Raw genomic sequence first — 25,897 nt, 5'->3', positions numbered from 1 at the left:
CGGGATAGTTTAGAGGCGGAAGTGTCAAAAAACAAAAAAAATTGAAACTAAATCTGGTATTAATACTGAATTAGTGGTCCAATCCACCTAAAATTTTATTCAAAGTTGGGCTACATTGGCAAAAATTTTCCGTTGATGTAATTAAGATTTAAAAATTTGCGTCACAGGGTACCCTGACGTATAAGCTTTTTATATAGGTATCACCCCATAGGTGGCGTTTTCTAGCTTGGCACTATCGGTAACCGTGATTACAGTGTGGAATAGAATTATGAAAAAACCTCGGACAAAGTGTATTGAAGTTGAGGAAGATAAAGTTGAAGAATAAAACTTATTTAATGCCAAAAAAAAAATTTTTAAATTGCTATTCTAGAAAATTATCAGATCCCCCTGGTACACTAAAACCAACAAAGTAGTAAAATAAAATTTGTTTTATTCTATTTTACAACTTTGATGCTGAGTAAATACATTACAAAAAATTTTATATAAATGAAGTTATTTTTTAAGAAAATTTATACAAACTAATATGTAATCTAGACAGAAAAATTGTTTAAAAACTTCCAGAGCCACTGATATTAACTGTGGATGGATCAAAGGGTGTTCCTTTAAAAACTTCCAGAGCCACTGATATTAACTGTGGATGGATCAAAGGGTGTTCCTTTAAAGGGAGAGCCTTCAGCATCCCAAGCTTTTTTTAACAAATCATGAGTTTTCTAAACAGGAAGAAATAAAACAAGCAAGCAATAAAATAGAAATCTTTTTGAAAATATTTATTACTAAAGATTAATAAAAATGTTTATATTCAAAAAAACCTGTTCATCACTTGTTGGCTTTCCCATCATTTTCTGTTGCTGATCATACATCACTTTGCGGATGTCAGATTGAGTTTGCTCATCAAAATCATGGACATTTTGTGTAGTATCAATGCTTTGCTTATCAATTTCTTTACCTCCTATAACTACAGATGTCCACCATTTATGTTGGCATTTCTCAAGGTTTATAACTATATGTTTACCAGGCTCTAAACTCCACATTGATTCCTCAACTTTGATACGATTTGTCAGCTCACCATCAATAAGAGTTTTTTTATTAAAACCACTCTCTAAAGAAAATTTATGTCAAGAAAAAAAATTGCTTAAATTTGATTAACAATTAAAGGTAAACTAAAGAACTCACCTGGATGTGGATCTTTATTCAACAAGACTTTTAATGAATTAGAGAGAATTTTAATCGTGACATCACTTGACTTTTTAACTGTTGATGGAACAGGAATTTTAATATCTATATCTGTAAGATTTTGTGACCAAGTATATGTATCTTCAATGCCACCATTGTAACATTCTGCAGATTTAGCTTCACTAAGAAACAAAATTTTTTGCTTATATGTTGTCTATAAACAAATATAACATGTGACAACTAAAAATCTGGACAAACCTTGAAGCTTCAGTATGTCTAACAATGTTTTATAATTTTATAATGCTACATGAAAATGGAGTCTGAAAGCATAACATCACTCCTTTTGGGCCAAGCAGTCAACAAGGATGCATATATTTCCAAATGTCTGGTTAAATCAAAGAGACTGTGTTCTGGCCTGATCAAGCTTCCGCACACACTATTCAAACAAAGTGCAAGATTACCTAAAAGGTGAAAATATTGAATATGTGCCAAGAGACAAAAACCCTGCCAATGTGCCGGAATTGAGTTCAACCAAGGATTTTTAGACTGAACTTAAAAGATTGGTGTATGCAGATAATTGGCAAGCCAAAAATCTCCACCAATCACAAAATCCAATTGAGTATTGTATGAAAAAAATCGACCAAAGTTGTATACATTCAAAAGCATTGACTGTGTTCATCGAAATGGACTTATAAATTTATATTTTGTTTATTTTGTAAATTACAAGTTTTTTCTTATTATTCTTTTTAAATTAATAAAATTGATAACTCTGCTCAAGAGATATTCATTTTCACAGTTTGTCCGGATTTTTAGTTATCGCATGTTATATTAGAAGATTTTAAATAATAAAATGAGTAGAAACATCATTTTACAAAATTTAAAAATAGTTTTAAAAAATAAAGTCAAAGATTTTAGATTGTACTGAAAGCCTTCAAATTATTTATAAACTAAAAACACTTATTATTAATAATAATTATTATTATTGTAAATTTATCTACTTTAATTATCAACTAATCAGGAATGAGTATTTAAAATGTTTTTCAAATATCTTTATTATACTGGCTGGCTTGGTTATATTGAAATTAATTTTTGTTTTGTTTTTCAAAAATTAGTTTGCAAAAAAAAAAAAAAAGCTATAAAGCAAAGTAACAATTGATCAGAGACCTCTATTTCTGAGTGTAAAGAACAACATATGTCTTACTTTCTAACCTTGTGTTTCCTCTATTACTATTATCACTACATTTTTCACTTTCATTATTTTCAAAATGTTTCTTTTGGCTTTTATTGGAAATTTTTTCATCTTTTTGTTCAGTGTTTTTGTTTGCTTCAGCATTATTGGAAGCCACAGGAACATCACCTGCAGTTATGTCCTATTTTTATGTAAAAAATGAACAGCTTGTCATAGCTAACAAAAAAAAATTCAAATTAAAGAGATTTCCTAGCAAATAAATCTTGTTAATAACAAAAAATTTAAAAAGAAAAAAAAAACTCATTTCATATCAAACCAACAAAATTTTGAAAGCAGTTTCCATTTCAATCTTTACTGAAACTTTACACACAGAATGCCTTCATGGAAAAATACTACCCTATGATTAAAATGTTTTTTAAATTTAAATTGAAACTTGGGCACATTATTTGATGTATTATTCAAGATTCACTTTCCTACATATAGACCCCATTAAAATGAGCCTAGATTGGTACAATAGATTTTTATTTTCAGTATTTACTAATGCTAGTAAATCTCCTGAGAGGTGTTTTCAGTCATATTTGAGAAATGTTAACTTCAAAACTAAAAATTTTTAGTAAAAATTGATGCTAAAAAGTAGCTTATTTGTTTAACCCTTTATGGTTCAATATTTTTTTGGGAATTCCAACAGTCCGGTCCATATTAATTTTTTTAAAAAAAAAAAAAAACAGATACTAATATTGGATATTTTATTGCTCATGTTTGTATTTTGCAATACAGAGATTTTTTCCTTGTTGTGTTATATGACACCAAAAAAATCTTGCTTGAAGCTTGCAGCATAAAGTTTAAGCTGATAGTAAGCAAATTTAAGACTGGTCTTGTTCAATCACTTTTCAAATATTTGACCAAAAAAACTGAAACTTTTAAGGTAGCATCTTCCCTTATAAGCATTCTGTGGTTAAAATTTTAATAAATTTTTAGTAGTCATCTATGAAACCATTTGGTGATCCGGCATGGAATGAGTCTAATAATAAATATATTTACAGCCACTGGCTTCTTTTCTGACTTTGACTTTTGGAATAAAGGATCATTTTTCATAACTTGTGATTGATACTTTTTGAAAATCTGTAAAAAGTAAAATAAAACAATCTAATGATATAGGTGATTTACTTATAAACTACTATTGCCAAAGTAACGGAAAAATTGAATTTAAAATAATTTTAATGTCAAAAAGGAATTTCAAGAACTTTAAATTCACATCAGTGTTTCATTTTGATAGAAGATAGTCTGTTGGCAAAACTGAAACAATTTATTTTGATTAAGAGCAACCATTTACTGTAAAATAGAAAATGTCATAATGTAGTCAACAAGATGAAGTTAGGATATTAAAGAGATCTTCAAAAAGAAAGTCAAAAGTGTTGCAGCTTTTTCTTTATAGTGAAGTGACACATAAATAGTGATGTGTTCGAAGTAAAGGATTGTCTAGAATTGTCCAGAAACTGACTTAGTTTATTATCAAGATCTGTTTAGAAATCTATGCAAAAAAAAATTAAATAAATAACTTTTTTTTTTAACTTGCATATTTTAGTGAAATCATCAACAACAACAAAAAAAAAGGCAAGCAAAATAACAAATATTTAATAAAACATGAACATCTAAACAAATTTATTTACCGAAAACAAAACTTTTTCAGCCACACCAGGCGGAAAACCTAATTTATCATCTTTATTGTGCATCAAATGAAAAAAATCTGTTCTTCTTGATAAAAAGTTAAATATACTTTCCAGGAACGGTTCAATTTTTCCACAATGTTGCAATATTCCTAGAAAAACATCATCAAATTTACACATCTCTTCTTGCGTTAGCGTAGCCATATTTAATATATTATCACTATTACAATTTACCGGCAGTTATACTACAACAATTTACGATGATCTAAATTAAAAAGATATAATTTAGTGTAATCGATGCATGCTGTAAAAATTTTAACTGTTTTTTAAGTCATACATCCAACCTACCGTTCTTTTTAATACCGCCGAAGGTCTGTGAAATCCTTATGTTGCAACTAAGTTTATATCTGAATTTTTCTTCTGCATCTTTTAATTTAAATAATTTTTAGTTATTTTAGTAACATTTATATAATAACTTTAAATTATTACTGTGTTTATTTTTTTCTTGTTTATTAATCCCACTCGTCTTACTATTCTGTAAGTATCATAATTTCTCTCTAGTTGGCTAAGATGGGGCGAAGACCAGCAAGATGGTAAATCCTATAGATTCTAAGATCCATTCCTCGTAATGCATACTTTTTATATTTCAAGTAGTGATAAATTCTTACATGTGAAAACATTTCTAACCTTTTAGCTACCGTTATTGCAAGAATAAGCCCTACCCTAAGTCAAGATTCTGTCGTGGTGTTCCAGGTAGATATATTTAATTGTATTATAACCTTCTGAAACCTTCATTAAATGTTTTTCCTGTTTTAAGTATAATCTATGTTAAATGTTATTTTTATTTTGCAATACCTCAATTTTATGGGTGTTTAAGTCTTTAGCACAAAAAAATGTGTAGTTTTTGGTGGAAAAACATCTTCAATGCCTGAATGGTGCTGTTTATGAATTGCCTCTATCTTCAGTATATTAGAAAACAGGTTTTATGTATGGTCTTTTCTGTTCTAAATTCCTTGAATATTTGAGATATAATTAATCAGTTTTTGTCTGCAAAAGTAACTAATGCTAATACACACAAAAGGTCTCTGACACTATATGTAGCTTAAAAAGCATCCTTGTTTTAATTTTAACATTTTTTTTTTCAGATTAATAAGTAAACTGCAATGCTTCAACTCAAATTTTAATGATAAAGAAAATGTACCTAAGTAAATTTGTTTCAAGAGTTTTTACAAAACTTGCACTATATCTTATGAATATTAAGTATTCACTTTAAAACATGTTTATATATAATTCTTCATGTAGTTTTTTTTGAAAATAACTTTAAAGATAAAGCATTTCATTTTTTACCATTTGCTGTTCTGATACTTAGGCAAGTTAAAGTTTTTAACCAGGGATAATTATAATGTATATGGTCAGTTCTAAGTTATGAAAATAAATTCTTTTAATGGACGCCTTGAGGATGAAACCTTTTCAGAAAGGGTTAAGTCTAACATCTAAACGATACTTTGTATTAGATTGTGTTTGTGTGGTCAACCATATTCTTCTTTTCTCCATTTGGTTGCCAATTAATAGTTTAAAAATTTTTAAGAAAAAATGCTGTTAGCAATTTTGTTTCTACCACTAAGACTACTGTGCATAGCTAATTTTCTTGACTCAAATTTAATAGGTTCAAGGACCAGACACTATGCAAAACCAAATGCCTTATTAAAAATTCAGTTGAAAACATGCTACAAAATATTAGTATTTTTAGAATGTTTTCATTAAAAATGATTATTATAAAGCATTTTTATTTAAAAGGCAAAATAGTAACTTAATTTATTTAAACTAATCTAGAACTAAAATCTGTAAATATCTACAAAATTTGTGTTGCCTTTTAATTTAGATCCAAAGATTCGCATATATGATTTGGGAAAGAAAAAAACTCCTGTTGACGAGTTTCCTAAGTGTGTCAATCTTGTCTCGGATGAGTATGAACAACTTTCATCTGAAGGTCTTGAAGCAGCAAGAATATGTGCTAATAAGTATATGATTAAAGTTGCTGGTAAAGATTCGTTCCATATACGTATGCGTGTTCATCCTTACCACATTGTACGAATCAACAAAATGTTATCATGTGCTGGGGCTGATAGGCTTCAAACTGGGATGCGAGGTGCTTTTGGAAAACCTCAAGGAACAGTAGCACGCGTGCATATTGGACAACCTTTAATTTCCATTCGTTGTAAAGATGCCCATGAGGCAGTTGCTGTTGAGGCTCTAAGAAGAGCTAAGTTTAAGTTTCCTGGTCGTCAAAAGGTTTGTAATGCTAATATTGATTTGAATTTCAGATATATAGTTAAATAATTAATCTTTCGGAAGGTTTTTATTTAGAAAAAATCTTGTATGGTTTAGATTATTTTCTATAATGTTAATCTTGTTTCAGATATTTGTATCTAAAAAATGGGGCTTCACAAAGTGGGATAGGGATGAATATGTGGAAAGGCGCAAAAATGGATCTATCAAGCCAGATGGAACTAATGTTCAATACTTTCCTGACAAAGGACCTTTAAGTCGATGGAAGCTTATGCAAGACCAGTCTTAAATGCATGGTGAAATAAATTATGCTTATAAATCTCTCTCTTTTTCTGTCTTAAGACATTTTTAAATCAGTATTTTCTGGTCCTGATTTATAAATATTTTTTGAAATTTCCGGTGAAAGTTTTCGATTAAACATACCACGAGCAATTTAATCAGTTGGCTGTGGAAGTGCTTGTTATTGAAACTGAAAATATAAATTTCGTAGCATTAAAAATATTTGCTGCCATTTCTCAAAAAAAAAAAAAAAAAACGAATGATAGATCTGCGCATCTAGTGGAAAAGACAACGGAAGATCTCAAATGATATCCATTTTATATCCGTCTCCGAACCGATATTAAACGTCATTAGGAGTTAATCAACGAAAAATGAAACTGAATTATCTTTTGTCATTTATTTGATAGTATGTGCAGTCACTTTCTAATGACTTACTAAAGACTCAATAAATATGGCTACATCCAATGATATATTAACTAGACATCTAACTCGCTTTAGGAGTGAAGCAAATTTTTTGCCAGCCAGAAATAACTTAATGATATAAGCAAAACAAATATGAATTATTGTCAGCTTAAATAAAACAGCTACTGGCATCAAAAACTTGCTTCACTTTTTCTTAAGGAATTTCTGTGAAGCTAGACATCTAATATATACTATTAGGTATATCTAGTCGTTTTGGGCACAAATTAATCTAGATTTGTTTTTTTTCTTCTTAAGTTTAAGGTAGAATAAATCAAACTTTTTAAAACAGTTAGTTTTGAAACCATCCTTGTAAATATGTCGCGTATATTCATTTTGTTTGTATTTAAAAATACATCGGTAACATTCTGCTTATATTAAAAAATGCATCGATCAGAAGTTACTCAAACTATCGCTGGCTTGGAACTGATCTTATCTTTTTTTTTCTTTAAACGAATTGATTTTACAGAAGATATACTGTTTACCTCCAATAATTTAAAAGATAATCCTAAATACAAAGGTAACACGAGCTCTAATCAAATAAGATTAACTGAGGTTTCGACCTATCATCGTTAGAGTTAACTATTTGCACTGACAAGCCGGAACACTGATGACCTTTAAGGTTATCGACACAACCTAAGACGTATTTAGTATCTAAAATTAAGCCTCGAGAAAGGAAGACGAGCTTCCTCTTAAGATAAAAAACTGTTCAAAGTTGATTCTGTGTCCAACAGTTATAGAGCATCCCGCCATCGGATTCGGCGGGAATCTCGCACGAGATTTACGATGGCGATGCATCGAATTATACGCAAAAGTGCGTTTTTGGATTTTCTTCTATCGTAAAAATACGCGACCGATGGTCAAAATAAAGTACGGTAGTTAATCGGAAAAACTTTTATGGAAATTTTGGAAAAATAAAAACATCGAACGAGATTTCACTGTAAATACGAAGTATTTCTAATAATACGAGGTATTTGATTAAATTTCGATGGTAATCTCTAAAAAGAGTGAATTAACCATAAAACCGAATTAGATTTTTGCAAATTCCCTCCGCAATTTAACACTCGATCGAAAATTACAGGTATAGTGCCCTTAAAAAGACAAATTTAAACTTGCTTTTAAAAGTTTGGTGGCAGTATTTTTTCGAAATTTTTATATTTTTTTTTTGTCTAGAATTTTTTCCTGGGGGTTAAAAGCATTATTCAATTTTATTTTTACTATTTTATTTGTACTTAAAAATTGTCTATTTTTGGCTGCGTGCCCTTAAAAAAACAATCTTATTTTTGTTGATATCTCCTTTACGATTATCTCAATCGTACAGATATTTTGTATAGTATTGTCTGCTAGATATATGTATCTTATAATATAAGGAAATCTGGAATTACTTTATTGTTTTTCAAAATAATTAGAAAAATCATGTATTTTGACCCAAATACTTCATTTCTTAATAAGCATCAAGAACATCATTTTCTTAAATGATTTCAGTATTTTTATTTTTCTACTCTTTATATATTAAAGTTTATTTTGACATAGTAACAATTCTTATATCTTACGATTTCAATTAACAGCTACTTGCTTTAGTGCAAATAGAAAAAAAAAAGGACTTAAAAATCCAATTATTTATGTGCTGCATTTTTACATTACAGTGCTTGTAGAGTAATTATATAATAGTTTAAAATGCTTATTATAATTGATAAAAATAAAAATGAAACCAAAATTCAGCTTAAAAGTAACAGCAAATGCAAATTCTATAATAAAAAAGACAAGGAATAAATCTGAAGCAGCAGTAAAGCAGTTTAACCGAGATGAAAGATACAAACAAATAAACCAAGCTGTAGAGTGGTGCAAAATTAATGGATTATTTCTAACTTATTAGTTTCGACAACAGAGAATGGATCACAAGATCACAAATCCTTACTTGCATTTTATAAATTATTTGACAGAAGTTGATTGCAAAAAAAATACTTTGCCCTGTTGTTGTTTTGAGCGATGGTTGCAGTTCTTGCTTCCATTATAACTTACTACGATTACTTATAGAAAAAGAAATACATTTATATATATCACCTCCAGAAACTGCTGGGGAAACACATCTGATGCAAAATAAAATCTGTTCAATCAACATCAAACAATTAATAGAGAAGCCTTTATTTTGTCTCTTGCAAGTATGTGGGACAAGTGGGCTACACCAGAATTGATACAAAAACCTGGTAATGTTGCATTTATGTAAAGTGATATATTCCATTAAGCTTCTATGTTAGCCGAGGAAGCTGTTTCGCCTAACGTTATTGATATTTCAACAATTCTAAATAGCAAAATAAGTTCTCCTATATCTATGAAATGAAAAGATAGCGAAATGTATTGGAAAGAGAAAGCTTCAAACTGGAAAGAAAAATGTTTGTCATTGCAGACCATGATTACAGACTTACATGAAAAAAAGCATCAATCTTTATGAAATAACAGGTCTTTTGACAATCCAAAAAATAAAGTCAACTCAAAGTAATGGCATGCACAAAGCAACTACAAGGGTAACTCAAGTCTATGGCTCCATGGAAGGTCAAAATGTGCTAAAACTCGTAGAATCTATTAAGAACTCAAAAGCAAAGAAAGTGCAAGAGACAGAAGACAGAATAAAAAAAGAGTGAAGAAACTGAGTTGTTCTATAGATGCAAGGAAAGATGCATTTCAGACAATAGCATATACAAAGCTGCAAAGCTAAAACAATGTCCCATGTGTTGAAGGCGAATTTCCACTCATTAGTTTTTGCTACAGGAAAGGGAAAGGGAAGGGAAAACTAATTACGTAAGCGTGCACAGTTTGTAATTCAATTCTGAAAAATAATCACTGCGCATGCTCAAGTGATTAATTTTCCCATCTCTTTCCCTTTCCCACAGCAAAAACGGATGAGTGGAAGCTCACCTTAAAATCAATGTGGTAAATCAAAGTGCATCATAGGTGGTAAAAGACCAATTATGATTTTACCTAAATGTTTATCAAAAAAAAGAACCGCAGCAAAGAATTTATTTAGAAAGTCTAATGATAAAGAAGACAGTACTGAAGATTCGGAGTCCAATAGATTTCATTATTGAGAATCTTTTTTTATCATTTATTATAAATTAAAGTGTTTTTTTTGTTGTTGTTTTTGAGACCTTTCTCCTTCAGAAGTATGAAAAAATAAAAAATAAAAAGTTAAAAATATATGGTGCCCTTAAAAATACAAAAATATTAACATTTTAGCAGTGCTTTTTAAGCAACCAAAACTATATGTTCCTATTAAACAATTGAAAAACAATTACTATTCTTATAAGGGCCCTATTTATAGCCTCTTTTTAGACTCTTGTTTATGGACTTAAATTGAAGTTAAATATTTTTCGTTTTATGTTAAATATTAGCCATTTTATGTTCTCAAATTTTTTTAAAAACAATCTTTTGGAACAAAATTTTTAAAAATTTTAAATTTCTGCACTATAACTCGACTTTTTTCTGAAAGTTATATGGTCTGTTTATATTTTTGAATTTCCCAATTTTTTTTAATGCTTTTCAAGATAAGAATAGGCAATTTAACTTTTTTGTCTTTTTAGAGCACTGTCTTTTTAAGGGCACTATAGCTGTAATTGGAAATTAATTTCCGAAGGGGAGAAAACTAGTAAATCTGTAAAAGCTGTAATTTGATTAAAGTTTCTATATTTAGTTCCTAGAAAACTATTAGGGATGGCACCTTGTTCCACCCTGAGTTTGGTTTTTACGCAGAGCCTGGCTTGGGGTGCCGAACTCGGGGTAGGTACCCCAAGTTCGACACGTATACCCCAAGTATGGATATTGAAATTTTTTAAAATAATATTTTTTGCGGATATTGAAAGTTTTAAAAGTAATTATCTTTTTGGATTGCTGAATTTTTTTAATAGTTTTTTTTTTACGGTTTGATCCGTAATATAAATTAAATGAAATCATTTCTGATTATTAAGGTACAAATTAGAAATTATATTCATAGACATTCAAATAATTATTTTTTTATTATATCTAAAATTATAATATAATAAACTATATTTTAAATCATGAAATATTTTTAAAATCATTATATCTTGTGCATTTGTATTTTGAAGGAGTAAAACTAATTTAAAAACTCGCTACAAAAGAAATTCTAAATGTTAATTCGCATTAAAAAGTCACTCACTCCAAGTGAAACATGACCTACCCCGAGTTTCAACGAAAAACCGCACTCGTGGTGAAACATCACCCCAAGCCCGGCTTCGTTTAAAAACAGACTTAGGGTGGAACACTTGTTAAAGTAATTTATTAAAATACTAGTAAAAGTAATTAGCATAAAAATGTTATTTACTTTTTCTTTGTCCATGTAAATTAATGTAAAATTAAGTCATGTGAAAGTAATTTACTTTAAAAAGTAATTTAGATTTAGATGGTTTGCGAAATGTAAATAAAATGTAAAAAAAAAAAAAAAAAAAAAAAAAGATTCAATCTTTTAATTTTCCGATGGTTTGTGGTGGCTTGCAAAATTTTGCTGTAATTCTGCGAAAACCTCGTAATTATAGATAAATAGATCGGAAATATCACAATATTACTAGTTTACACTGTAAATACAATTTATTGTGAAATTACGCGAAAATATCGTACGATGATGCGTAAATCTCGAAATATTTCGGAGAGTGCGTGAAATTCTCCCCATCGGCCTCGGACTACATCGCACCTCCGATGTGATACCATTCCTCACCATCGCATCACATCGGAGTCACCTTTATAAACTATTTCTCACATCGGAATTTACGCATTTACGCAATTTCCGATGATTGGATGCTCTAAACAGTTATACCAATCGCTTTATTAATCACAAGTTTTTTAACATTAAAACTGATCAGCTTTGTTTTTTAATATCAACATAGGAAAATTTGAATCCGAGATTCCAAGGTTCAATAAAAAAGCTCTAGTGAACAGGTTCTACAGTTTGCTCTAAGTAATCAAACAATCCGTGCCCTCTTATCGTACAAAAGAGAACATGATTTGACATGCTTCAAAATACTGTGAGGGTGGCGTTTTTTTTTTTTTTTTTCTATTTTTTTTATTATTGTTATGTTTTCTGTTTTGCTATAAAGGGGAAGGGGAAGGTTCGGTTTAGTATTATTGTTTGGATTAGGTATATGGAGGTTGGGAACGAGGTTGATGGTCTGGGAAGTACTTGGTTAGGTAAGGGCGAGGTTTAGGGATTAGTTTGGTTAGGAATGGGCTAGGTTTAATCTAAAAGGGCTAAACTTATAATCGCCGTCCTCAGTATATTCTATAATATAATAAAACTCAACAAATGTTCTATTAATGTGTAATGGTAGCACTCTTACTCTTATAACTTTTATATAATACAAATAATATTCTCTTACGCTTCTTGCAGTGTTCAATACTTTTTATTTCAATTACTCCTCTTTCTTTTATATCTTCTTTTATCACAAATATCTCTTCTTTAATTAAATCTTCTGGTTATTCTCCAGCAATCAATATTAAAATCTTCTTTTCTTCTTCTATTCAACTGCTTATTCCTCAAAATACTCGTCTTATCACAAAATTCTTTCTCTTCTTTAAAATCCTCTTTAAATCTCTTAAAAATTCTTTCTCTTAAAATTCTCTTTTAAATCTCTTCTTCAAAAACTCTTTTCTCTTCTCCCCAAAACTCTAACTCTTCTCCAATTCTTCTCCTAACAAAAACTCTCTCTCCACTTAACTCCAGTTAACTCTTTGAGTCCTTCTTTTTTTGAGCTTTTATAGTTTTTGCTTGTTTTCCTGTTGCGATATCTTTTCATTTATTTATATGGCAGGTTTATGAGTCTTTACGTCTTTTCTCAGTTGTATTTAACTTTTCTTCTTTCCGTTTTATCGTCTACTTACGTGATAGATTGGTGAATCATCGTGTATAAGTCTTTTCTGATCGTTGTTTTTGACTTTTCTAGTTGTCGCTTTATCGTTTACGAGTCTCCACGTTTACGTCTTTTCTCAGTTGTTGTTTTTGACTTAATTCTTTTTGCTTTATCATTTATTTATGTGAATAGTGGACGAGTCATCTTGTATGTGTCTTTTCCGATCGTTGTTTTTAGCTTTTCTTATTATCGCTTTATCATTTACGCGTCTTCGTGTTTACGTTTTTCCACAGTTGTATTTAACTTTTCTTCTAACGCTTTATCACTTATTTATGTGAAGAGTTGGTGAATCATCTTGTGTATATTTTTCTATCGATCGTCGTTTTTATTTTAGTTTTCCCTCCTCACAATACCATGAATGTAAAAGCAATAAACGAAACAGTGATTCCAAAATCTACAATGAGGGTGGAATGCAAGGACCGAACTTCAAGTTTGAAGTCGAACTTCAAACTTAAAGTGCGACTTGAGCGAATGCATAAAGCGAACTTCAACTCAAGTCAGACTTAAAAACCGCCAAAAATAAACCGTTTTCAAGTCTGACTTCAAACCAGACTTGAGAGAGCAAAAATTCTTTCCGAATGCAAGAAGCTGACTTGAAATTTCAAGTCAGACTTCAAATCTCAAGTCTGCCTTGAATGGAATGCAAGAATTTGAACTGAAGTCAGACTAGAAAAACGAGAATTTTTGAATTTTCAAGTCATTTTTTCAAGTCTGCTCCAGACCAATCTTGAAACCAAACTTGAAAAAAAAAAGCCAACCACCATTATCATTTTATTGATGCGTAACAAAACTTTACTATAACTATATAACTTTTTACAACCTTTGCAAATATGAAAACGAGTTTTTAACAAGCGAAAGTAGTTACTTGGGCATATTCACCTAATTAATTTAGAAGGTTACATTGTGAAAGTATATTTTTAAATGAATTCATTACAGAAAACTGAATATTAACATTGTGAAAACGTGTGTCTTTTAAAACATCCTGTAACTCGTATGTAATGATCCAACATGTCATATTTTGATGCAATTAGAAATGTTTATTAGCATTTTGAAATGTCGAATATCCTAGCATTATAAAAGGCTGTTGATTAAGGCACGTTTTTGTGATACAGTATAAAAGTAAATTCCATTTAGTAATAAACAGTTCCAGTTATACAAAGAAGTGTTTCGTGTAATAGGAGTAAAAGAGAGTTCATGAGAAGTAGTTACAATAATATGAAGTATTAAAAAAAAACTCGTTTTAAAATGTTTAAAAATGAATCGGTATGAGCTGAATTTTAGAAGAAGAAGGAGAAGAAGAAATATGCTAAATCACATACCAAGGTTTGCTATTTACAGAGCCAATCCTTTAGAAGTTTACAACAATATAAAATTTAAAAGGCGCTAAAGATTTTCCAAAGAAACCTTTTTAATATTAGCTAATGACATTATTAACAACAATGTTAACAATCGAGGGTGCCCTCTTTCATCTGTACAACAACTGGCTATTGCATTTTGGTTTTATGCTACTGGTTCATTCCAAGTGAGTAGATATTCAAGAAACGGTATCAGAAAATGGTACCTTCTTATTGTAGATTTTACATTACGTTTTTAGATAACAACATTTTATACCAACAAATGATAATATACTCAAGTAACAATAAATAAACTCTTTTAGAGAGTAATAGGAGATTTGGAAGAGCTGAAAGTTAATCAGTCAACTGTTTGTCCAGTGGTTAAGAACATTTCAATTCAAATGGCTAACAAAAGATATCAGTAAATAAAGTTTCCAACAGAAGCTGATTCTTTGATAATTCATCAAAATTGATTATAAGTTTTCATGGATATCTGATTTTGCTATTTCATACAAACTTCAAACTTTTCTTAGATAAAGAAAATATTTATATTTATCAACCATTGTTTAGATTTTACCAAATTCAAGGATTCCCAGGATGTATAGAAGCAATAAGTGGAACATATATTCCAATAATAATAATTGGAACACATATTCCTATAATAATTCCTTGTGGAGAAAGCGCAGAAATATATCGAAACAAAAAGGGATTTTTTTCTTTGAATTGCCAGGTCATTGCAGGTGCTTCAAATGAAATTTTATCTGCTTGTGTTCAATGGCCTGGAAGTGTTTAGGATTCATGTGTTTTTGCTAACTCAGCTATTAAACAAGTTTTAGAAGCTTGCCAACATGTTCATGTTTCAGGTGTTCCTTAACTGATTACTTTTGCAGAAAAGATTTTAGAAGCACTCTTCTCTTATCTTTGTTATAGTTTTTTTTACTATTTTTTTCCCTTTCCTATGTTTGAAATAAAAATGTACTTTTTCATCTAATAAATTAGGGTTGGCAAGCGTACCACTCCTTGCTCAGCGTCTTCCACATAGGCTCATTAATTAGAAAATTTTACACTGACAAAGTGTAAAATTTCTGGTTAAGGTAGTAATTGTGTTTTTGGTCCAGCTTATCACTATATTCAGTGAGCAGTTTTTCCTTCTAAATTCCTAAATTTGAATTATAACTTGAACTTTAAAACGAGAAATGTAAAATAATGTTTGGCTAAAAACAACTTTATGATTTTGCCGACATACTAAATCTAAATTTACTCATGCCAAACGAATCTAATGATACGTCAAAGCATTTCTTGTAAAATGACTTACACTTTGTTTACTTCTGAAATAATCTTATGAGGGAAACCATCTCTAATTGGTTTCCCCCCGGGCTTTAAATGATATTCTGAAATAATATAATATTGTTTGAAATTGACACTATCCGTTAGGAAGTTCAACATTTACTAACAGAATGCAGAAGTACTTTGAAACCTTTTTGCATTAAAGTTTGACGACTCACTTTTTGAGTTAATGGTTCAAAGCACACAAAAATTTATTTCTCTTGAGTCATTGTGTCTTGAGAAAAAAGAGTATGACGATGGAAATGATAGTGGAATTGATAACGATAGTTCATTGTCAGAAGTGTATCCAGAAAAAAAAAATCCAATTAAGCTTCTATCAGCATCAAGAAACTGTAGTAGTAAGTTGAGGAGCTTATCCTCAAATAATGACCTAAATGATTTACCTAAATCTAGCAGACTAATTTTTAGGCGGTTACTTAAGTTAAAGAATCAGAAGTTCAGTAAGAAATCTCCATTCACTACTGAAGCTGTTTCTAATGACATTTTAAATCTCACCTCGGTTATTGATCAGAATAATGTAGAAATACCATTGAGCAGTTCTAAAACATCTGATTTGGGGGAATCACTGCCATCAAGTCCAGCATTTACACCAATGATTTACTCAATGGTATTACATGCCTCAGGTCATCTTAAAGCTGGAATGCATAATTTAGGAAATACATGCTACATAAACTCTGTTTTACAGTGTTTGATTCATGTAGATTTGTTTAGTGAGTATTTTGTTAGACATTTGTGGAAGAGTGAACCAAAATGCAAGAAGATCAATGATAAAAAATTGACAAACTCATTGGCAACTATTATTAAAGCACTTTGTGGAATGCAACCATACAGCATTGATACATGTCATAGTTTTTATTCAGTAATAAGTTTGCAAAGTAACCACTACTTTAATATAAAAGATCAGCAAGATGCACACGAGTTTCTTATGTGGTTAATCAACAAAATCCACGAAGAAAATGTTCAAGTTCCTAAAAGCAGACGATTGATTAAGGTGAATATGTAATTACGCTTACTAACTATAATAAAAATTGCTCTCATTATTTTTATAACTCTCGCTCAATCCTTTAGCATTTTAAAGTATACTACAATAATTTTAAATATCAAAGAAGCTCAAAAAGATACCACATTAACTTAAAGTATGAGAAGAAAAAGCAAATATTATGTGAGAGTTGGTCTGATAAACAAGAGATGTTTTAATTTTGTAAGAAAAAAAAGATTTTTTGACATAAAACTTTTCATACTACCAGAAAGTAAAGGGTTTACACAGCAAATAGCTTATACTTTCAAGTTGTTCATTTTATAAATCTTTAATTTTAATTCTTTTGTTAAGAAAAATAAACATGTTTTTGCAAATTGAGTAAAGTTAGCTAGTACAAAGTTTTAATAAAAGAACTTTCTTTTGTTTTTACTTAGAAAAACAACAACAAAGAAATAAACACAAATGAAGAAAATGCTATAATATCATTTGCATCTTTTACCCAGTATTTACACAGTTACATTCAAGGGCTTTTCTTATCTCAATATTGTTCTTCGATAACTTGTCCGAATTGTAAAAAATGTTCAAGCACTTTTGACCCTTATACTTGTTTATCTCTCTCTTTACCTGAACCAAAAAACAAAATTGTATTTGTAAACTACAGATCTGCCAATTGTTATGAGCCAATTAAAAGGCTTGGCTTTAGTTTAAAAAAAACTCAAGCTGTTGCTGACTTACAGGAGCTATTAGTGCAGAGATTCAGATGCAAACTTATTTTGATTGAACTTCATTTAAATGGAAATATAAAAGAACTTAGAAGTGAGTTTCTGATTGCTGGGTTATCTAGTCATTCTGCTTATGTATATGCTCTAGAATCAATTAACTGTTTGTCAGTAGAAGAAACGACAAAAGAATATGTTGTAGCACTCATAGTTAGTAATATTATCTTATACAGACAGTCTGTGAAAAGGTATTACTGTAAACTTAATTACTATTCATAATTTTTTTTTGTTTTAATAAATTAAGCCATGAAAGCTAAAACTGCATACCCATAAAATATGGTGGTTTATTTCCTCTATTATATCAACTAAACTAATCAAAGTCCTTGAATATAATGTTAAATATTTTTTATTTTTTTCTAGAAATAAGTTTAAAACTTCTTTTTCTCTTTTTTTTTAGAATTACCTTTGTTAAAATAGCAACAGTTTTTTTTTGTTTTTTTTTTTATTAAAATAACCTTTTTTTTTTTTTATTTTAGTTTCGGAAGTCCACTAGCAATAAATGTACATCCAGACATTTCTTTTCAAGAAATAAAGGTTATTCTTCAAAAGAACATGGATCCTTTAGTCAAAAAGCAACTCAGTGATGCTGTACATAAGTTGTTTTCTTCAAAGTTTCTTTTTTTAAAAAAGATACTTGTAATATTTTTTTTAAAAAAAGAAACTTTGAAATATTTTTTGTACCTTTAATAATTTTTTTTTCTGTTTTTAAAAGCTTATTTGATATATCTGCATTTATGATCCAATGTAGAAAATAATGTTCAAAGTAAAATCAGAAAATAGGGTAGTGTCAGTTTTTAAAACTAACTTAAATGTTAAGTGTAAAGTGTTGTAAAAAGTTCAACACATACATTTGAGTTAAAATAAAAATAAGTATAACTTAAAATCAATTTTTTTATCATAGTTGCAGATTACAAAAATGAGGTTAGGATCACGTACTGTCTACAAAAAGGAATTTGCTCAAGAGTTTTTGAAATATAATATTGATTTTCCTTTGCAAGAAGCTAGTGTGAAATGGTATGAACAATTGCCATGAATTTATACTATTTTAATATTTGTTACTCCATAATATTGATTGTTTTTGATTTAATGTAATGTTGCAATGATGGCTGCAATTGCAAAAAAAGTTAAAGAATATAAGTAATGAGGTAATTGTATTTTGATTATAAAATTCTATTGTTGGATATTTTAAAATTTATAACCCTTAAAAAAATATCATTTTTTTAGCAGAATAAAAAAAGATGAAGATTGTGAATTAAAGTTTTTATACTTAGTTGCTGAGTGGGAACCGCTTTATAATGAATGGTAAGTTACTTTTAATCTTGGGTTGATAAGTTTAATACATTATATAGTAATATTTTGTACTAAATAATTGTTTGTATGCATTCTTATTTAGGCATATGGGTATGATGAATTCAACTGAAATTATTGATGATGAATCTTGTCAAAATATTTATCATTCAGCTAAAGAAGAATGCTTTGATCTTAGAGATTGCTTGATTTTACAAATGCAGGAGGAAAAGGTTAAGACAAATTTTTTAAAACTTTCAAATATCTGTTTTTAACTGGAGCTGAGTCAGATTGTAAAATTTGTCCAATTAGTTGTACTCTTAAACAGTTTAAAATTGTTTCTGGTTTAGTTATCCATTGAAGATTTATGGTTATGTCAGTTTTGTCATAAAAAGCAACAAGGAGTGACAAAACAGTTGACTCTTTGGTCTTTACCAGATTTATTAGTTTTTCACTTGAAGCGGTTTGATGGGGTAAATATTAAAATCACATTCACATTGAAAGTTTAGTTGTATGCTTTTGATAATAGAGAAGGTAATATTCCTGTTATTAGATCATTTTTGTTCTGTTTAGAGTTATTTTAGCTTATCTTTTAGTAAATGTTTTTAGACTCATGACAAAATCTCCACCACTGTTTCTTTTCCTATTAAGTCACTGAATATGGCTCCTTATGTTACAGATATATCCAGAAATAATTTGCACTCCTCAAAAGCTTACAGGAAACAAACCAAATATATGAATTACTTGCCTCCTCCACAAAGCGCAGAGGAATGCATTTATGATCTTGTATCTGTGTGCAACCATCTTGGATTGCATATTCATAGTGGACATTATACTGCTACTTGTTTAAACTCTGCTGACCGACAATGGTACTATTTTGATGACAGAAATGTGCGAGTTATTTGTGAAGAAGAGATAGTCACTTCGGGTGCATATATGCTTTTTTATCAAAAACGAAAGCAAGACAGTTTTCTAACGAGCTCTGGTCGCTCAATTACAAAGATTCTTTTATAAGTTATCATGAGTCATTACAAATTCACTCTGATATTTAATGTATTTATGGCAGTTTTTTTACTTTATATTTATGAACGGCATTAATTTTTCTACTTGGTATACGCTATATTTTGTGAAGAAATATTTAATAGAAGTTCAAGCGTTATATTTTTATCAGATTTTTAAATTAGAAAATTCGGAAATAAATTATGGGTAACTTAGGTACAGAACGACGTGTAAAACATATACAGATTTACATTGAAGATCAGCTCTCAGAGAGCATATATGTGACAAATTAGAACACACCTAAAAGATCAGCGCTCAGAGAGCATACATGTGATACTTTCGAACACAACTGGAAGGTCAGTCTCAGAGAGTATACATGCAACAGTTTAGAACATACCTAGAACTTGGTGGCAACAAAATAAAGCAACTACTCACTTAGCCTGAGAGACTATGCAACTGTTAAGGCAAATTTTCAGAGAAAGAATAATTTCCAAAAAAGGTGTGTTTCTTTACTCGTCATCTGACGGTTCAGACTAGACCAGACATAATGTTAAGTAGAAAGTTAAAAAGAATTTAAAGGAAAAAAATTATTTTTAAACGGTAAACTGATTTTTGGCCCACTCTTTATACATCCTTGGATTATTTTAGATTTCTATACAGTTTTAATTAATAAAATTGACATATTTTTATGAGGAACCTTGATCTAAATAAATTTCAGTTTCTAATAGAAGGTTTTTAGCCCAAAAAAAAAAAAATTGAAAAGGCATGACAATGAGATCCATTGCTATTACGAACAGCCGATTCAGTACAGCAAATCCAAAGTGTCCGGCAGTTGCATGGTTGCAAAATTAATTTTTCGAAAACGCATTTTAACTTAATCTATCGAATTCTACTTTATCAGCTTATATAAGTAGTTAATATTACTAGTTTATAATTAATATGCTATTATAAAAAACATAAATAAAACCTCTAACTTAAAACTAGTGCTAAAACTTTTGAATGTAATGCCAAAAGAGAATGTTAGCAATTTTTAGAATAAAAACTGTATAGAAGCAAGACAGAAAAAAAGAAGAAAAACAATTTTGTTTTTAGTAACTTTGATTAAATAACTAGAGGATTGGTGTTGTAAGACGTTTTTGCGCGAACTTTCTTCCACTTCATGCAAAAAATATCAAAATCAATAATTAAATTTCTAAAAAGTCTTAAAAAATTATGTGTTAGTTAATCAAATTCAAAACAAAAAATCAAGTGTGAATAATTAAGAACTTGTGGTTTTAAGTTTTAAGTATAATGATTACTTTTAAAATACGCTCTATTTTACAATTTTTTTTAAAAAATAATTTGTTTACATAAATTATTTAAAGTATAAGTTATTAGTTCTTTAAAAATTAAAGCTAAAATTTTAAATAAATTTCTCCCAACGTTTAAACTTGGAGATAGAACAAAATAATTCTAACCTCGCGATTTATCATTTTGATATTAGGACTTTTATCTTGATCAACACATTGTCAAACATTCATCATTTTGATATTATTAAGACTTTTATCTTGATCATATAGCCAACACATTGTCAAACATTCATCATCTTGATGTTATTAAGGCTTTTATCTTGATAATTGTCACTTTTGCTTCACGTTTTATTAAGGCAAATATTAAGGAAATATTGAGGCAAATATTTCAATAAAAAGTCCGTAAACCGAAAATGTAATTTGATCCGTGTTTTCGAATTTTTAATCCGAAAAGTAGGGTTCGGAAAATGTCTGCGCAGATCTGCGCAGACGAAAATATGCGCATATCTGCGCAGACGTCGGCGCCAACGTCTGAGCAGACTTTTTAACGGAAACGAAAAATTTAAATGATCTGAATCAAATGTCTGAAATTATTTTTGCATAATTATCTACTTTTTACGAGTTTTTCATTACTTATCTGTTTCTTTTTGGTTCGAGCTACGTATAATCAATCGATATAAATTTTGGTAAGTGTTTCTTACTACAATTTAAAATTATTTAGAATCAAGAAATCGTGTATTTTCGTCATTCAAAATGTTTAAAATGGGAAACATTAAAATTTCGAATTATTTGACAAATCTTTATCGAGAGAAGCGTTCTGGCACTTGTTTAGCATGTAACATAACTGTTGGATGGTTGAAGGAACGCCTTGCAGCGCATAAAAGATCAACATGTCCAAACGCCAGTGTCGAGGAAAAAAGATTGTTTTCAAAGCGTAATTATGAATCGTCATATCTAATCAATGATTTTCAGCAACTTCCGTCTACGTCTGATTCACCGACGCAGCGTGTACATCCACCAATTAATGAAGAGCTCAAAAATGATATCGACACGAAGCTTGCTAATTTCTTTTACCGTACGGGTATATCATTTCGTTTAGTCGAATCAGAGGCCTTTAAGGATTTCGTTAAGTCGCTCAATCCATCGTAAGCATCTGCCATCCTGAATGCTAAAGCCTTATCAGGATCTCTGCTCGACAAACAATACACAAAATGTTCTACTTCTGTAAATGAAATTTTGAATTCTGAAACAAACTTAACACTGATGTCTGACGGCTGGACGAACATAAGAGGCGATCACATAGTGAATTTTTGTATTAAAGTGCCCGATCATAAGCCTTTTTTTTACACCTCGATAAATACATTCGGAATCATTCAAAATTCATCTGCAGTTGCCGCGGCAATATTCAACCAAAGAATACATCTGCTGATGTTATGTCTAACCCATTTTGGGACCGTCTCTCTAAGCTTGTCAAAAGCATTGAATTTCCTTCCAACGTGATCGGAAAGCTAGAAAGTGATGAAGCTCCATTGTCTCTCGTGTATGATTACTTTGGTCAAATGTACAATTCATATATGGACGATAAACACATACAACAAAAAGTGCAATCTAGGCTCGATTTTCTCTTTACACCAGGTATTGGAATTGCTTTCATATTAACGCCCAAAAATGCCGCAGAAGGTTTATATTTGAATAAAGATAAAACCGATTTTATCACTGCTACAGTTGAATTCGCCAAATAGATCAAACCTGAAACTCCTGACACTGCTGAGGATGAATTGATTGCTTTTACAGGAGAAATGGCTGCCTGAGAGATGTAAGGAAACAATATTCAAGATGAACGCGCGAAATTATTGAAACATTATCGGTCGCGATAAATATCCTGCTCTTTACGAAATTGCTAAGCCTATTAACGAAATAATCTGCTCATCGGCTACAGCAGAAAGAGCTTGGTCGACCTTTCGATTTATTCACTCGCGACTAAGAAATCGTCTTACGAATGAGAGAGTTGAAAAGCTGGTATTCTTGTATACCAATAGCGTGCTGATGGACACAAATGACAAGACTGATTACATTCTTGAAGAAGGTGCAATTCTCAATGAAATTGAATGTCAAGAAATCACCGAATAGGCGCCAGCATTATATTTTTTTTATTACTGTAAGAATCTTTGAAAACTCCTATTGTTACTAATCACTGAATTTATAATAAAGTTAAAATATTACTTAAAACATTTTTTAAGTTTAAAAATTTAAACTTAAAATATTTTTATAAGTTTAAAACTTTTTTTGTTGATTTCAAAAAAATCGTCTGCAAAGCAGTAAATTTTGTCGGCGCCGACGTCTGCACAGACAAATTACACTGTCTGTGCATATCTGCGCAGATTAGCGCAGACAATCCGAACCCTATCGAAAAGTAATCCGTAATAATTATCTGATCCGTTTTTATGGATTTAAATTCGATAAATAATCCGAAATATTTGTCCGATCCAATCTGGCAAACTTAATCCAAAAAACAACCCGATTCGTTAAGCTATCTAATATTTGGGAATTCTTCAACAATATGGAGGAAAACAAGGCAAAATGTACTTAATCAATGAAAGCACCACAAGTCCTTTAAGGAACCATTTGAATAGAGCCCATTTGAATTTATATAAATAATTAGAAAGGAAAGACAATCACCACAGCCTGAATGGAGTTTGTGGCACTTCCAACATTAAGCTACCAAACGAGAATGGGAATCACTGACGTCAATCAAAAAAGAACTGTTGTTGACATTACTAGATGGGTGATTGAGGACAGTCAACCATTTTCTATTGTAGAAACTGACGCATTCATCCGGATGATGAAAACTGCAACCAACGGTCAATTCAGAGCCATTACAGCAAATAATGTCTACAAAATATATTTCTCTCCTTTTTAATTTCATCAAGGAGCAAGTAAAAAACATTTTCAATATAGACAAGTCAAATCTTGATGGAGTGGCCTTTACATCCGACGTGTGGACCACTGATCACACCAATTTGTCTTTCATGAGCCTTACACTCCACTATATAGATTCAAAGTTCCAATTAAAGCGTTCCTTGGTGGAAATGTCTTACTTCCCCGAACAACATATTGAGGACAATATTGCCAAGAAACTCAATGAATCTATTAACAAACTTGAACTTGATTATGGAGTCAAAACCTGGATAACGTTTGACGGTGCAGCTAAACGTCAAAACAGGTGTTAGAAAATCAATTGGCGTAGAAAGTGCAATTTGGTGTGTTGACCACCGTCTAAATCTAGTTGTCAGTGATGCTGTTGCTTCTCAGGGAAAAAATAACAAAGTTAGTAGGTCACTTCAACCAGTCCTCTCAAAAAGCTATGACTTTAGTTAATGCTGCCAAAACCTTAAATAACTCCAGAATAAAGGTAGTGCAGAGATGGAGCCCCCACAAGATGGAACTCTGACCTCCATCAAATGGAGTCTGTGGTGGATCTTCTTCCAGCGATGTATTCTTTAAAGAATCCGAACCCTAATGTTTCTGGAGGTTGTAAGTTGACAGATCTTGTACCAACAGAAGATGAAGTGGAATCTATTCAATCTGCCATCCGGTTTCTGAGAGGCTTCTCAGAATTCTCCGAGAAATGCAGCTGCGAATGTTTGCATCTGTTCCGTTATTAATTGCCTATACAAGCTCAGAGGAAGATTAGCAAGGGAGATGATCAAGCCAAAAACCGAGGTGTCATCAGAGCTTGCTTACTACTTCAATGAAGTTCTAAACAAAAGATTTGAACGAGAGCTGATGAATATTCTCTATTGCTCATTTTTTAGACCCTAACAGCAAGGGCATGTGCTTTGTGGAGGAAAATTTGAAATAGTCAAAACTGCAGTAAAGAAAGCTATAGAAGAACTGTCAAAAAAAGAAATTTTGGCTAGCCAAAGCAGTCCTTCCCCTTCAATGTTGGTTGATGAAGATGATGATAACTTTGAGTTCACTGAACAACTGAGGAAAAAAGTTTTAGTGCAGGTTATATTAATCCTGGAGGTGAAACAAGCACCAAGAAAACCATTTCAGCTGAAATTGAGGAGTATTTAAATCCAAAACCAGTTCCAGTAAATACAAATGTACTGGAATTCTGGAAACAAAACCTCTATCTTTACCCAATAATGGCAAGGCTTAACAGAATACCTGCTGCATCATCAACATCTGAAAGAGTTTTCTCAATAGCAGCTCTTAAAGGACCAATCTTTCAATCTCAAAGGTTGAGATGTTGGTATATATGAAAGATAACACTAAGCAACTCTGCAAAATTCAAGACATTGTGTGACTAGGAAATGAATTTGGAAAACTTTCAGTGTGATTTTGACTTTTTTATTTCTTAACATGGAAATCATTTCGTTTCATTGTATATTTGAATATTATAAATAAATAAAAAGGAATCTTAATTCAAAAGCATTCCTTTTTCTGAGTCCGTATAAATCCGCAAAAATAGTATCGGTTCGGATTCCAATTCGAAAAAAAACTTTCGGACTGCAATTCGATCCGAAAGTATAAGATCGGAATACAGTCCGAAAAAATTTTAACGATTTTTTTTCCGATACATTATTTTCGGATCAAATCAATCCGTAAATAATTTGAACCGTTCAGCAAAGATAGTTCGGTGCACAATCCGACAAACAGTAACGGATCAACGGTCTCTACTATAAAATAATTTTGTAATAAAAAACGCGATTTTTTCGCATTGTGTGCGAATAAGATACTTGTAAATTTCTCGTTCACAGTGAAACAAAATTAAAGTGGGACTAATTTTTTCAGACCCCCCCCCCAATCCCCACCCTTCCTCCATGATCAATCTTCTGGATCACTGTATATAAAAAAATATATAACGCATTATTTTGAATTATACATAACCGTCTTTTCCCAAGTA

The 25,897-nt window shown here is 30.5% G+C and overlaps 3 protein-coding genes across 7 annotated transcripts; 2 read left to right on the top strand and 1 right to left on the bottom strand.

Annotated features, from left to right (window-relative positions):
- Nucleotides 1-476: 476 nt before the first annotated feature.
- LOC145183929 (nudC domain-containing protein 3-like) lies at nucleotides 477-12,792 on the bottom strand. Of its 3 annotated transcripts, XM_090092541.1 has the most exons (7): nucleotides 12,441-12,792; nucleotides 4,033-4,181; nucleotides 3,404-3,484; nucleotides 2,383-2,543; nucleotides 1,174-1,355; nucleotides 810-1,099; nucleotides 477-710 (listed from the first exon to the last, which is right to left on the bottom strand). In XM_090092541.1, the coding sequence occupies exons 2-7, from the start codon at nucleotides 4,093-4,095 to the stop codon at nucleotides 603-605; spliced, it is 885 nt and encodes a 294-aa protein (XP_089948667.1). In that variant the 5' UTR covers nucleotides 4,096-4,181; nucleotides 12,441-12,792; the 3' UTR covers nucleotides 477-602. The 3 variants fall into 3 exon arrangements, 2 of the variants coding, with proteins under 2 accessions (XP_089948667.1, XP_089948666.1); XR_016453991.1 differs by lacking the exon at nucleotides 12,441-12,792 and having other exon boundaries at nucleotides 2,375-2,543; nucleotides 4,033-4,257; XM_090092540.1 differs by lacking the exon at nucleotides 12,441-12,792 and having other exon boundaries at nucleotides 4,033-4,257.
- Nucleotides 4,254-6,637, top strand: LOC145183930 (large ribosomal subunit protein uL16-like). Its single transcript, XM_090092542.1, has 5 exons — nucleotides 4,254-4,400; nucleotides 4,591-4,622; nucleotides 4,724-4,782; nucleotides 5,912-6,321; nucleotides 6,449-6,637. Exons 2-5 carry the CDS (start codon nucleotides 4,600-4,602, stop codon nucleotides 6,605-6,607), a joined length of 651 nt encoding a protein of 216 aa, XP_089948668.1. The 5' UTR covers nucleotides 4,254-4,400; nucleotides 4,591-4,599; the 3' UTR covers nucleotides 6,608-6,637.
- A 2,837-nt stretch (nucleotides 12,793-15,629) lies between the features above and the next one.
- On the top strand, nucleotides 15,630-19,844 carry LOC145184437 (ubiquitin carboxyl-terminal hydrolase 43-like). Of its 3 annotated transcripts, none has more exons than XR_016454107.1 (8): nucleotides 15,630-16,643; nucleotides 17,066-17,598; nucleotides 17,887-17,998; nucleotides 18,312-18,424; nucleotides 18,638-18,712; nucleotides 18,804-18,930; nucleotides 19,048-19,170; nucleotides 19,307-19,844. XR_016454107.1 is itself a non-coding variant. In XM_080060107.2 (8 exons), the coding sequence occupies exons 1-8, from the start codon at nucleotides 15,822-15,824 to the stop codon at nucleotides 19,709-19,711; spliced, it is 2,313 nt and encodes a 770-aa protein (XP_079916233.2). In that variant the 5' UTR covers nucleotides 15,630-15,821; the 3' UTR covers nucleotides 19,712-19,844. The 3 variants fall into 3 exon arrangements, 2 of the variants coding, with proteins under 2 accessions (XP_079916233.2, XP_089949144.1); XM_080060107.2 differs by having other exon boundaries at nucleotides 18,635-18,712; XM_090093018.1 differs by having other exon boundaries at nucleotides 18,635-18,712; nucleotides 19,048-19,231; nucleotides 19,307-19,549.
- Nucleotides 19,845-25,897: the final 6,053 nt, after the last annotated feature.

This window comes from Hydra viridissima, unplaced genomic scaffold (genome assembly GCF_058129835.1).
Source record: "Hydra viridissima isolate aposymbiotic clone 2 unplaced genomic scaffold, HvirCarnegie_v1 scaffold_7, whole genome shotgun sequence".
In the NCBI taxonomy this organism is placed as follows: domain Eukaryota; kingdom Metazoa; phylum Cnidaria; class Hydrozoa; order Anthoathecata; family Hydridae; genus Hydra; species Hydra viridissima.
The sequence above is the reverse complement of the archived record's forward strand: the minus strand, read 5'-3'. Positions and strand labels throughout refer to the sequence as shown.